This window comes from Punica granatum, chromosome 8 (assembly GCF_007655135.1).
Source record: "Punica granatum isolate Tunisia-2019 chromosome 8, ASM765513v2, whole genome shotgun sequence".
Classification (NCBI taxonomy): domain Eukaryota; kingdom Viridiplantae; phylum Streptophyta; class Magnoliopsida; order Myrtales; family Lythraceae; genus Punica; species Punica granatum.
Genome location: NC_045134.1, coordinates 7,825,414 through 7,839,751, shown reverse-complemented (window position 1 = coordinate 7,839,751; position 14,338 = coordinate 7,825,414). Strand labels below are relative to the sequence as shown.

The following is a 14,338-nucleotide window of genomic DNA, read 5'->3' as shown; positions in this document are numbered from 1 at the left end:
AATAAAAACTTAAGCATTGAGCCTATTAACTGTAAACACAATCAGAAATTAGCTATGAAAAGAACAAACGAATGAGATGAGAAAATTAAGAAACAGAGATCGTAGAAAGATATTTTTAAGAGATTAGGGCATCAAAGATGGCAAGAATCACTCAATTGTTCAGCAAGTTTCATGACCAAATGCCGACATTGATGCTTATCGGACGCCGCCTTAGTTATTAATAGCACAGAGCAAAACGCAAACTTTTAACAAGCTAGCTAGCTCTGCCTACACTTCGAAGACGATCATCGAGAAAGACTGCTGCTCCATATTTCTCAGCCTCCTGAAATGCCGCTTGAACATCGATGCCGTTGTAAAATCCAACCTTCTTTGTGATCTTAACAGAATTTTCAAACAACAACAACCACAACCACGACAAGAACAACAACAAAAGGGTGAAGAGACTAAACCATGTAACATAGCACTTCACATAATTTGAAGGGGATTATTCTAACTGTGGAAGATTTGATTCTTCTTTTCATGGACTGAAGGGCATGGCATCTCTGCTTTGTTTTCTATGTTATTAGTGGAACTCAATGGGTCGAAACTCATTTAATTAATATTGTTACTTTTGAACTCGTATGATGAAATACTCATTTTCTTATTGTTGTTTTTCCTGGTTTTCTTTTTAATGTTTATTAAGAGTCCATAAAAGGGTTAAAAAAAGAAAAAGAAAACAAGAAAAGGGTCCCGAAACCTGCCAACTTAGTGGAAAAGAGTTTTTGAGAATTTTTCTTTGGATTCTTAATGGGTTTAGAAAGAGTTGGAGATTGACCATTTTTAAAAGGTTTGGCCTGGGAAGGATCTAACCGTTCTAAACCCATCTCGTGATTATCCTATGGAAAAGATTAAGGGGAGAAAAAGGAAAAAGCAAAAATTCAATGGCTCGAATCAATGTGAGAGTTTGACTTAAATGTGACGATAGAATTCCTAGGTACTTTTTTGCCAGATAATAGGTACTTCATATTTGAATGCTATGGAAGATTCATCATTTAAGTTTACTTATTGGGGTAAAGTTCTCACCCGAATTAGGTCATCAATTCGACATCTGATTTAACTAATTATATGTCAGCATCAACAGCTTCGTCGTACAGTATTTCACAATTGCGATTGCCTATAGTAATTGGGATTCAGGATATAAATTTTCCTCCTTCGACAGCGCCGACCGAGCATGCTTTAACCGGAGAGTCCAACTTAAAAATAAATAAAGAGGTTGAGATAGTTATCCCTCGGGTCATTTTTAATGAGAAAAATCTGCATATAATTAGTCATCAATTCATGGAGAGATAATTAATTAGTCGTGATGTCATGCAATGTGAGAAGCAAGGATTTATTATTTGTTTATTTATTTTTTGATTTGTCTGCCAAAGCAGAACGGGTAACAATTTAATGGTATACAGTACCCTTAAAATAATAATAAAAAAACATTTAATGGTATGGAGTTGTCATGATCATAAAACGTCGACATAAACATAAGAGGAAAAGAAGAGGTTAGGGGCCGTAAAAGTGAGCTTTGCCGGTCTTCTTTTATCTTCCTGTCCACAAAAAAAGAAAAAAAAGAAAAAAGAAATGGTGAGTTGTTCCCCCGACTATTTAGCTGATTGAGTCCATTCACTTATAAGTTGTTGACATCGATCCTAAGAAGAAAGGCCTTCAAAACCGTCGGACACATCATATAACGTCGCATATTGATTTCTGTTAATTTTCATATATTTCATACTTGTGGCAACTAATATCTGGCAATCGACTAATTTTGTCCAAGTACTTAACTGCACATATTATGCCCAGAGTTCCTACTCGTACTTTGGGTTGTTCTGTTCTGTATGGTAGTAGATGCAGATGCAGGGGGTAAAAGAAGGGCGTAGGGTTTTACACTTCTTGGGCGGTGACTCGCAAATTTTACCCCTTTTTACCAAAGAAAAATGTTCGGTACATGCCATTGTCGTGCAGTATAAACATTTTCTTGAAACAGATTTACCAGCTAAACCAACGGTTTGTGTGACATGGAAAAATTAAGGCCATCCCACCTATCTTAGGAATGGTGTCAGATATCTTAATAAAGATGCATTTTATTTCCTTTATTTTGAGTTTTAAATTCATACCTAATTAATGTGTATATGAAATGCAGGAGCTATGGGTAAAACTGACTATACCCAAGTTATATTGTTCATCATCCTTTTTTTTATTCATACATATAATATATGTATATTCTTCTAATTTTGCATGGCTTGTCGTGTGGGGAAAAAATATATATATGAAGGCTTTCTTGAAAGCATATGGGAAGCTACGTGCCAAGACAAAGGAGCTAAGGGAACCCCAACTATGTATATTCCAGGGTACAAGAAATTCGTAGGAAGCCCCTATCAATTTCAATGGTCCATGCAGCGCTAAGAAAGTCCAAGTCCAGGTAGGAAATTACTCGATTGTACGAACGCCGGATTGACTCTTTAACGATCGCCTTATGCAGGGATGCAGCCAGAAATGATGCTTGAGGGAGCAAGTTAAAAGATTTCAATTTTCACAAGGATTTCTAAGAAATTTTTGAGGTTAAAAGTCAAACAGTAGAATATTTTAGGGGCCTTTAAGATTTCAAGGGCAAAATTACAAATTTTAACTTACCTATTCCTTATTTATTTATTTAAATTTTCGATAGGTTATATACCTATTCTTTTAAAATTTCAAATTTCAGCGGCGGGAATTGCCTCTCTGGGGCCGCTATAGCTCCGTCCCTGGGCCTAATGTGCATTTAACTTTTCCAAGCAGATGACTGTTATGTTATCTACCTTCGTCTTATTCGACTTGTTAACGTATTTATGGGATCGGATTACCCTGCTCAGGGAGGGGGCGGTCCGTTGACCATAGCGAAGTCCTTCATTTCAAAAGATTTCATCAATGATAATGAGAATGGATCCAAAATTTGGATTTAAGAGGATGAGAACCTGGAGGAAACAAATAGTAAGATAACTTTTTTTCGATTTAGAGGAGGGTGAACATTAAAAAAAAATTTCATTAAAATTCGAAGAATTATATGTAATTAATTTTCTTAAAATGTAAAAATTCTAAGACAGTCACTGCCACAACAGTCTCCCTTGGTCAATCCCCGATAATGACACCATTGGCAGCACTTAATTTTATTGTCTTTTTGTAATTAACTGTTGAGAGATGGCCTTTTATTAATTGTGAAGTCAAACTCTATTTATATATAGCTCTCCTCCATTTGTGTTTTGTATATAAAATTTAATTTTGACCATTATTTATTTAGACTTATTAAAATTTTCATATGTATATATATTATATATGATATTTCAGGTTTTGGGCAATAATATATAATAGCACCATATTCTTCGAGCGGATGAAAGACGACTTGCCCAGCAAATAGTTGGGCTGGCCTTCACAAACATATATGCCTATGGTCCGTCCATCCATCCAAGGGTCAGGATCCCTCAATAGTCAAGTCTCACGTGCCATTCCTTCAAGCTTTATTAGTAGCTTTTTGCTCTGCAATTCCTCTCCCTCACTGATCTTTGCATCCACTCATGAAAATCTCTCTCGCATCGCATCCACTGTGAACCAACCAAGTCCTGATGAACATCAAGCAATAATAGTAAGGAAGCAAATCCCCACCGTATGTGCCGTAATTCCTAATCAATCACACGCTGTCTAATATATAAATCTCACACATTTGAGCTTAATAAATTTCATCAAACAGGAGGAAGCATCAGCTCAGGCAATTGCTCTGACTCACGCCACAAATACTCAATTGAGTGGAGAAGAGTGGAACTCATGAAGTGAATCCATCGTGCATTTCGAAATTGAAACCCAAGGTTAACGGGAATTTTAATTATATTGGAGCTAACGTAAAAGAGAGATAGATGAGAGGGACGAGAAATCTTCCCCCCATATCTTTCTTATGGCTGACTGGACTAGACTGGACTACTGCCTTGAATGCGGCTGAGGAGCCAACCACCTCCGGTTGCGGTTGCGATCGTAATCGAGGGACTGGCGAGGGCAAAGACACGCCTAAAATCCATCATCGAAAAATTGCTGGTGCAACTTCAAATTAGGCCACTGGGACATTCCCTCAGCCCGCGTTCGCAAAGCGAAGCCAATTTCTGGCGGTCTTCCTTCTTTGACTTAACTGACGGCATCAATTAAATTAAATTCTCACAACTGGGGCGGGGCATCGAGATCTTCCATTCCACAAATTCTCATGCGTTCGTTATCCCACGATCATGATAATCCGTCTACCCTCACTGAAACAACCCCCTCCCAACAGGAACACACGTAAATTCTGGGAATGAAGAGGACTGGAAACATCCGCCATGGCAAAGCCGGAGTCATTGCCTTTTGCCACATTCCCATAGACGGCGCCAATGATGTGGATCGGAGAACGGAGGTGTCGGATAAGGATTCCATGCTTCCATAACTCAGGAAGAAGGGGAATATCAAGAGGGAATCCCGAAAATTACGTACCTGTAAAATATTTATAAATGAGTAGTCAAAATTTGAATGAATTGTCCTGAAAATTACGTACCTGTAGAATATTTATAAACATTCGGTTAGAGTCAATATCGCTAGTATTTATCCAAGAAAATTGAAGATCTCTCGGCCTAACCATCCCGTCCCGTTTCAAGCCCCAATCCCCTCGATCATGAACATGCAAAATGCAACACGGTGCATGATGTGAAAGCGTGCACCGTGTTGCACGGAGCTGTTTGCGCAGAATTAGCTCGGGTGGAATTGTATGAGCAATACGATCACGCCAGAAGCTTCTAACCTGAAAAGATCCAGAATTATCGTCAAGCACTGATGGAGGAAATACTCATGGACCATATACAGAAAACAGCAAGTCACTCGATTGTGTAAATTAGTCGGCGCGTACATTCATCCGGTCTCCGACTGTACAAGCACTGAGTAATTACTAACTGGAAAGTATCAACCTTATTAGTTGCCTGTACCTTGAAAGTCATGCTGCAGCTGTGTGAAGGATGGAAAAAACTCTTCTAAGCTTGTCTTCTAAGATCATAAGATTTGAGTCTGAAAGTTTTTTGTTGATCGAAACACTTAACCATATCAGTGGTTAGATTTCTTCCTGTTCAACTTCCCGAGTTCTTTCGCCGCGAGAATTTAAGCCTCCATAATTAAACTGCTTGAAGTTTGATTTTGCCAAAGGCAGGCATGTAGATGCATATCCATTTCGGGGGAAGGTTCGACTTTTCTTTATGAAGTCTAGATATTGGATTTGCACGTCATTGCCGAACCAATGTAATCATCGGTTCTGGAGAATCCAAAGTTCCAAACTGTACGCAGTATTGCTGGGTCTTCCTCGAGCGACTTTATTTTCGCCAAGGAGCTGCTCATGATCTCTTTATTGCACGTATGCGCAACGCCTTCCTACAAGCTGATATATGCTGTATTGCATGGAGGGGAGCTTGGACTGTGACCGGGTTTCCATATGATAAAACGGTTGCCAGCGGCATGTGGTAGCGATTATCGGACCGAACACGGGAAGGCTTTGCGACTTCTCCAGACAATCTGTTGACAAGCTTGAGATGCCAGTCGCTGTAGTTTCTGAATAATCATCAGAGAAGTACTCTTCTGAGTGAATTGCGAATAGAAACTCTGCCCATTTAGATTCATACTATTAATTAAGATTTTACATCTAATAATTGGTTTGTTGTTTATGTTTCTATTCCATGTTGATCAAAATAGAATTATGGATCGTCATTGAAGAGTTCTCTGTGGAGAGGAATTTTACACATTAGAACTCTTTATTATGTTCCTGCTTCGAATTAGCCCGATTCGTACAGAAAAAGCCTAAATTGTAAAATAAAATAAACTAAAAAATTAAAACAAAGTAAAAGAAAGTCACGAGAGTACGAAATCATATCTTACTCTTGGACAAAGGCTCCTGAAATGTTTTCGCTTAGATAGACAGATATAATATAATACATGTTAGATAGATAGATAAATAATAGATATAATAGATTAGTCCTGTAAGGAGATTAAAAAAAAAAAACCTAAAATTGTTGGTTAAGCGAGAAAAGCAAACCGGCTAATGAGAGAGGAAACAGAGAATCAGAGGAAAGTAGAATTTTAAGAAAAACACATGGGAATGAGTGGTAAGTGACGGTTAAAAGAGATATAGACTGGCAAATTCACCCCCACCTTCTCACTTATCAAATGGTTTTAATTTTTTTTAAAATTATTTACAAATCTCACCATAGTATTTTGTTTCCCATTCCTAACGGATTATTTACTATTGGTAAACCTATGAATAATTTTTAAGCAAAAATTATTTCCTGCACAACAGAGGAAAAATCGTGATAAAACTAGAGAAATTCCGAGAATCCTCGGTTTTTTTTTTCGGTGATAGGAGAGAATTATGGCCTAGTAAAGAGAGATGAAAAACATAAACAATTGGCGAAAATTAAATATGAAACTTCTTGATTCTCAAACAAAGATATGTCATGCAAACACTGCACCACACCTGCTTTCTATAAGAATCCTTAACGATTACAGCTAAACAAACAGCCCCTAAGAGCCCCCCTTAAGCCGCCCCAGCCACACCACATAAGTAACCAGGACGCTACTGTTTCCCCCCCTCCCCTTGCCTCATTGTGTAGGGAATGGGGAACGGCTTGGCTTCGGCAGGCCCCAATTGGAGCCTCCTGCAGCGTGGCGGTGGTGGCGAGCTTTGTTTGTGACCACTGCTACATCAAAGTTTTTTTTCGTTAATAAGGAAAGCACATAAGCATAGTACAATGAAAGAACATAAAGCTAAATAAATGGGTGTGTAAGTCCTACTGGTGAGTATCGAATTCAAGACCTCTTAATTCTGGATAGTGTCTTGTGTTATTGCACCAAGACCTCTTCATGTATATAAATTATTATTTTTTAAAAAGGTTGCTCTTTCCCCTTCCATTGGAATGCTGCCACGTGACAGCAGGTGCTGCTGTTAGCATCAACATATATTTTAATTTTTTTAAGGGGATGGGGACTCACTATTATGGAGTAAATCCTTATTTATTTTGGGTTTCCATTCTTACTTATGTGGCACAAAAGTGGATCCCAAAAAATGGAAACAAGGACCCAATCGTTATAGATGTTCTGATGAATGATATGTATTATGAGCTTTAAACATATAAAAGCAAAATTGTCAAAATGCATGAGAAAATGAATTTTAGTTTTGCAAATGATAAAGAAAAAGGTAATTAAAATATGGTAATGAAGGGTAAGCTGGTCATTTTGCTAGTGCTCAAGAAGGCAATATATTAAGAGGGACAGCATTAGGGAAGAAAGAAATTAAAGTGCACATGGTGTAATATATTGGTGTATGCCTTCACTTGGTAATTAAGAAGTTTCAGGTTCGACACTCACGATGAGATTAGTTGTGTTCTTTTATTAATTATTAGGAATTTTATTTTATTATACTAGACTTATGAGTCTTTTATAATAAAAAAAAGAGATTAAGGTTCATAAAAGAGAGCAAAGTCAATCTTTTCTCCCCTCCTTTCTGGTCTATTCTCCAATAAAATTGAGATTTTTTGGTATTAAAGAGGGTGTAAAATAGTAACGCACGTTTTTGTTTAGTAATCAAGATATTGTAATTTTAATACTTATCATGTAACTGTCCATGTCTTTTTATTAAATAAAATTCATGAACCTCTTTCATAAGGATTCTTGGGTACGTAACCACATCATGATTATAAAAAGCCTCAAACCAATTGGTCCCTTGAAAAATATTTTCAAAATACAATATTTTTTGAAAAATAATATTGTTTAACCTTGCCCATTGTTTTAACATCGTAAAAAAAAATGTATGTACTCTTATAACGTTATATATATGTGCTGTAAGTATCATATGAGAGATATGATTCAAAGTATTTTTCCAGCTAACATAAGAAGCCCGAAAATTCTAAACTATCAATAATCCAACTATCATGAATAAATTTGTTGTCTGTTTCTTACAAATGTCGAACAGATTCTATCCAGAACTAAGACCCCAAGAGCTGTTGACGATTGTATTCAAATTGTTTAAGACATTTTCACTTTATTATAATTTAATAAATACTGTCGTTTACGAGTACAGGTACTTCCTACTTATCTTCTTATTATGACTTGCCTTATGTGGATTTACAGTCTGCGCTATAAAAAGCGAATAAATTTTCCATTTTACTTACTGCTTCCGAAAACTCCTCAAGTCTCTCTTTCTCTCTTTCTCTCTCTCTCTTTTTTTTTTTTTTTCCTTTTTTTTCCTAAAATCGTCTTACGCTAGTGAGTTTGACATTAAATCACTGAAAAATTCCATAATGACCTCTCTAAGGACTGCGGAACTCTACGCCTTCCACCACGTTGACCGTCAAGTCTTCACCAAAATGGTCAAGGACCTCCTCAGGGACCCGGGGGAATCTTTACTGGTCATAGCTCTGTGGCTTTGGCTAGAACGGAAAGGCTACCCAAAAATTATCGTAAAATTGGCCAGTCTTCCGGATTTTCTCGTGTATTCTGCAGCGCAAGAGGCCGCCTTGTGCCTCAAATGCCTTGAGAATACCCCTCCTTTTCCGATAAGTCGTGATGGTGGGTTTCTGCCCCTTACTTCCAGGGTAATGGAAAGGAATCTCGCACTTCAATTTTTCCAAGACAACAAGTTCTCTGCAATTTGTGGAATTAGGAGCATGTTGACAAACGTTTGTTCCAGGATTTTCACCGATATCTTGGAACATCACTTAGGAAACCCTACTCAGGCTGCCCTGAACCAGCCTTTGCTCATTCCCGGGTTCCCTCACCCCTTATACGGGGATCTGGTGATCGTTCTTCGCCCTCCAGATCATAACCTCCCGGCGCGCGATCCATGGGCGTGGGATCCCATGAATGACGTGGACGAGTGCGACAGGACTGTCTTCCTAACATTTTCTAGAGGTTTCCCAGTGTCGAAGGAAGAGGTCAGGGAGCTGTTCTCAGAGGTTCTTGGGCTGGACTGTGTGAGCGACGTGGTCATGCAAGAAACTCCCAAAACCAGTGAGCAATGCCTCTATGCCAAATTGGTCCTGAATTCTGTCGAAAGCGTTGATAGGGTTTTGACAGGAAGAAAGGTGGCAAAATTCCAGATCAACGGGAAGCACATCTGGGCTCGAAAGTATGAGCGCCGCGACTAAATAGATCCATTAGAAGTTTGTCGTTGTGGCCTTTATAATATATCTCTTCTGTAGTAAGTGTTATATGCTTTCATATAACAAAATTAAAATAATCTATTGTAGTAATGTTGTGGCCTTTGTTATTGTCTTAATCCGGGTTTTAATCAAATTAACTGCAGCGGTTCTTCCATATGATCTCCATGACTTGTTTAAGACTAACTCGCACAAGGGCACACTTGTGATTTGATACAAATAGCTAGTCTATAAACGCGAGTTATCTAATTAATAGGCCGGCATTGCATGCACCTTGTCATTGCCATATTGATTCAAAACACGGAGAGAATGGCGGTGTCATTTATACTGGGTAGGCACAAATGGAAATGACATACAGATGCTAAATGGTTAACAATCGTCAAGAGCTCGCCTCGGCTCACATGATTAGGCACCTTCTATAAAGAAACACCTGTACATTGGATTTTACTTGCTATATTATTTATCTTCCAGAATCGACTATGATTGGCTTATTAGTCATGAAGTGATGTCGCAAGAAACCTTGGAGGTCGAAGGAAATAATAGCAAAACTAGAAAATCTGTGAAACAGAAAGGCTACAGCTACTCATGAATGACGGATGAAGCTATTTTATAGATCATTCCTTTAAGCCTGATCATCTGTATTGCTGGATTTGAAATTGATTGACCATATAGTCAAATAGCCTGTGCATTTCTAATGAGTCTAATTTCGTGAAGGATTTTCTCAAAAATCCTCGAGCAATGATCGTTCAGTAGTTCAAAAAAAGCCCGACCCATTTCAGCAAATGGTCAAAGAGGTGATACTGGTTGTAGATGGTTTGCGAGGCTTATAAGCTCTGTCTGAATTAATAGATTGATGCAAGTGATAATCGATATTTTGTAGAATTTTAAAAATTAATTCAATGTTTCCTAGAAATGAAGTTGGAAAAGGGCATGGCCAAACGTTTGAAGGGAATAGGCTGGGTCTCGGACAATGTGGAGAATGGATATACAGTCTGGTCCCTAAGAAGAATTATGCTGCGTTTGAATTGTTAGTGTGATTTTAAAATCATGATTTTGATTTTGATTATGGAAAAAGACAAATGAGATAGTATTATAAATTTAACTTGGGAAACGTGTATTTTTGTTGTGTAGTGTGTTGAGTTAAAATCAAAATCATGATTGTAAAATTAGTTTAACAATTCAAATGGGCCTTAATGATTCCCTAGTGTACATTCAAACATTTGTCGTGAAGGAAAGATATATGTCAATATAAAATAATGGATTAATAAATATGAAAGCTAACCACCAAAAAAAATAATTATGAAAAGCCTTTTCTTTTTGGGTAAATAAATATGAAAGCCTACAATTAATGACATTGCAACAAACAAAATGGGTTAATTGCATAAAAAAGACTCAAGAATTGGAGTCAATTTCAAATATATCCCAATAATTCAATTGTACCACCATCATGGATGATGACCTAGTGGTCCAATCTCACTTCCATGTGGTTTGGAGACCCCCAGGTCTCGAGTTCGAATTCTCCGGGATATGTTAAGGTGGGCTCTTTGGCTTGGACATGGGGTCATCTCTGGCTTAAGTGCTTGCGCTGGCTATTTAATTGGTCTGATATGTTCGCGGTTGACCATAAGAGCCCGAACATTGCGTAATGGGGATGGTAATATTGTCATCACTGCTGCCTACTACTTTATCAATCAAAAAATAACTCAATTTTACCAAAAAACACTATTTTAATTTCAAATGCTTGCTAAAACGGGCTATTGGCGCAATTTTTTCTCTTCATCTCCTACCCTTATCTATCACAAGTAGCACCCCAGCCTCTTTTGAGGTTTCCACTGAGGTCAAATGCCTCTAGAGATCTAACTATAGATTCAATTAGGAGGCGGTAATCGGGGGTGGATCTACGTTGAGGATTATGGGGTCAATTGTAGGGGTGTTCGAGTCCAAATATCCTATTTTTGTCACAACACTCGTACCCTACCCTGTAAGGACAATGTTCCAAGATTTTGAAACCGCACCCTACCCCGTTGAGTCTTGAAATCAGAACCTACTCGGAATCTGTATTATATCACAAGTTTCAAATACCCTATTGGAACTTGTAAATTTTTTTGTCTCGCTAAACAAAACCGAAAATGTCTCATCCGTAATCAGTAATAATGCAAAACAAAATGTCGATATAGATTTAGATTAATCCACAATACATCTACAACAAAGAGTAATATATCTCATCAATCAATCCACAAAACTAAACATCCGTAATACGATCAAGCCTCACTAATGGCACATCGAGGTCGTCGAACCAAAGCAGCCGACGATAAGGAATGCGAAGCTTTCACCGAGAGAGATAGAGAGGGGAAAATGGTAAAATAAAACAGAGAAATATATCTGAATATAACTAGGAAAAATTATTATCGAGTCTAGGTACCGGTTTCGGTTTCGGTTCTGGGTACCATATATATAGGAATCGAAACCGGAATCGATTTTCACCGGTTTCTTATTTTAATACCCGGACTCTACCCTATTTTTAATACGAATTACTCGGACCCTACTCTAATGGGTAGGTTCTGACGGATTCCGAGTATACTCTGTATCCATGCACACCCCCAGTCAATTGGCCCCACTTTACTTTCAAAAAATTACAAGAAATGTATTAGACTTTACAAAAAAATTGTGTTAATTTGGTTTTTTGTTTTTTAAATATTACCTCTAAATATGGTGCAAAATAGTATTTGAACCCCATCTCTTCTCTCAATCTCTCTTGAATGAAATTATTCTTTTATTTCGTCTATTTTCTCTCACACTTTCAATTACGAGCAGGGGAAATTTTTTTCTAGACTATTCCTTAATCCTTTCTCCATCGTTGCAAATAGGCAAATGTAGAGAAAGTTGTTCAGTTAATATGAAAAATAGACTATAAGTTCAAATAATAATTGTAGATGAATAATTGCTTAAAATATGTATTAAAAGAAGTATATTTTATAATACTGAATGATCGGTACTTACACACAAACATACCAAACTATGAAATTAATCTTTAATAAAGAAGATGGATAATTTTAAGATATTTTAATTATTTCAAGAACTTTGATGATATAGTTTGAAATATTTAATTATTTTTTTGATCTTTATCATCTTCATACGATGAAATGAAATTATATATTGTTTAGATAATACGTTTACTATGGTCATAATAGAAGGGCGGTCTGCACGCACTGACTTTCGGGTTCTAGATCTGATACTGGTGGTAACAATCTAACAACTCTTTTTATTGGATACAGTGAATTATTTATCATATTTTGAAAAATATTAATAGTTTTAACATTTTCTTTTTTGAATTTAGTCAGTCCTACCCGAAAATGCTGAGACACAGGGTAAAAATTGATATTAGATCAACATTTTCGTATTAGGGAATAATACAAATCATAGACCCGTTTTTGTAACAATGCAAATGTTAGAATAATTTTTTTTTTTGGGGATAAGTTAGATTTAAAATAGACCACAAATGTTGGCCCTTTTACGCAATTAAATCCAGAAATTAATCAATTTGCAAACACTATACTTTTTTTTCGAAATATTTTTTTTTTGGGTAGACTGCAAATACTATACTTTATTTATGTGAACAAAAAGTGAAGGCTGATATTTTTAATCGGTCATTACAATGGTATAATTGATATAGCTTCCTCTATGCTTGTTTTTTTCCTTAAATATTTAACAAAAGGAAAATTGTAATTCTTGGCTTGGGCGGAGAGCAGTGCCACTTAAGGTGCTGGAATTTCAACGAAATTATCAAACCAACCTTCTGGCCTCCCATTGGCAGTGCTCTGCTTTTACTTGCGCCATTTGGCCTTTCTTTTCCATTTATTTAATTTTTTCTACGAGAACACTAGATATAGTGACTTGTTGGCTACGACTATTCCCAGCTTGGAGTTCAGCTCATTCCTGGGACAGCTCCATTGACAGCGTCAATTCAATGTCGACTATCGGAGAGGAGTATAGAGATCAGTGATGTGATGACTTATTAGGTTCCTGGCACTAATCTCTGATGATGCCAGCCCACGCCAATTGAAGGGAGATTTCATTCATAGAAATGAACCAAAGTGACCGATCCTTATACAGTCTTAACTTGCCTAGCTCAGTCGAGTCTGAGGATCCCTTGGAAATGATACTAATCCTGCAGTAGTTGATCCCGGTCTTTCCACTCAAAAAGCAACACCCTGAGCTTTTTGCTTTGCTGTTAAACCCCCTGAGTACATTTGCGAGGTCTTCCGCTCCTTCGACTGCCAATGTTCCGTTTCATGTACTGCACTCTATTAACTCAAAACCATACTCTTGATAGGTACTCCCAGTGTTCCTCTTATGTCAGCATAGTAATGATCGAAGAGTCTGAGACTCGAGCTATTCGTTGATTAGGGCAAGGAGGGCTACATCCATAACTTCGGTAATCTTTTCTAAGCAGACATGCTAGACCTGACCATCATTGACGGATTGTCCCAGGAATATGTCCACTTATCCATTCCTTGCTTAGTTGCCTTTGTTTCTGGTTAGTGCTGCAGGAGGAAACATCGGCATATAGATGATTGATATGTACAATTGTAACTTCTCTCATCTCTGGTGATTCTTTTTTTTTCCATTATGAATTTCTCTGGTACTTAGCTTCTTGCAGGGTCGAGTGGTCTCACTGCATATGGCGGGTTCTATGACTTGTGTAAGCCCAAGAAAGGGGAGAGAGGTATCAGCTGCCATGGGCACAGTTGGTTTGGTAGCATCGTGGGCAACTTGCTAAGCTTCGCGTCTGCCATATCATTGGGTGTGCCGGAAGCAAAAGCGAGGTCACTATTGTTCACCCTCATATTAACACTGCAATATTTGCTCGTTGGCGAGGGACTCCTCACAGATTTAATTCAATGCCCAGAAAGCAGGTAACCCACAAAAACCTCACTACAAGTATTTCGCTAAATAGGGACGGCTAAAAATTTCTGTCTAAAACTATAGATGGAATTGGGACAGTACATAGATGGAAGTAGTTGAGACGAAATTTCTGTCTTAACATTTTATAAAACAGAAAGTTTGAATGGAAAACTCTATCGCAATGGACGGACGAAACCTTCTGTCCAAAAGAACCATCCATATGC

The 14,338-nt window shown here is 37.5% G+C and overlaps 1 protein-coding gene across 1 annotated transcript; it reads left to right on the top strand.

The window, feature by feature from the left end:
* Window positions 1–8,277: 8,277 nt before the first annotated feature.
* LOC116189197 lies at window positions 8,278–9,305 on the top strand. Its single transcript, XM_031518756.1, has one exon. The coding sequence runs from the start codon at window positions 8,352–8,354 to the stop codon at window positions 9,195–9,197; it is 846 nt and encodes a 281-aa protein (XP_031374616.1). The 5' UTR covers window positions 8,278–8,351; the 3' UTR covers window positions 9,198–9,305.
* Window positions 9,306–14,338: the final 5,033 nt, after the last annotated feature.

What these genes read in the sequence shown, in the direction of transcription:
- LOC116189197 (XM_031518756.1), top strand. Translation starts at nt 8,352, where the DNA reads ATGACCTCTCTAAGGACTGCGGAACTCTACGCCTTCCACCACGTTGAC.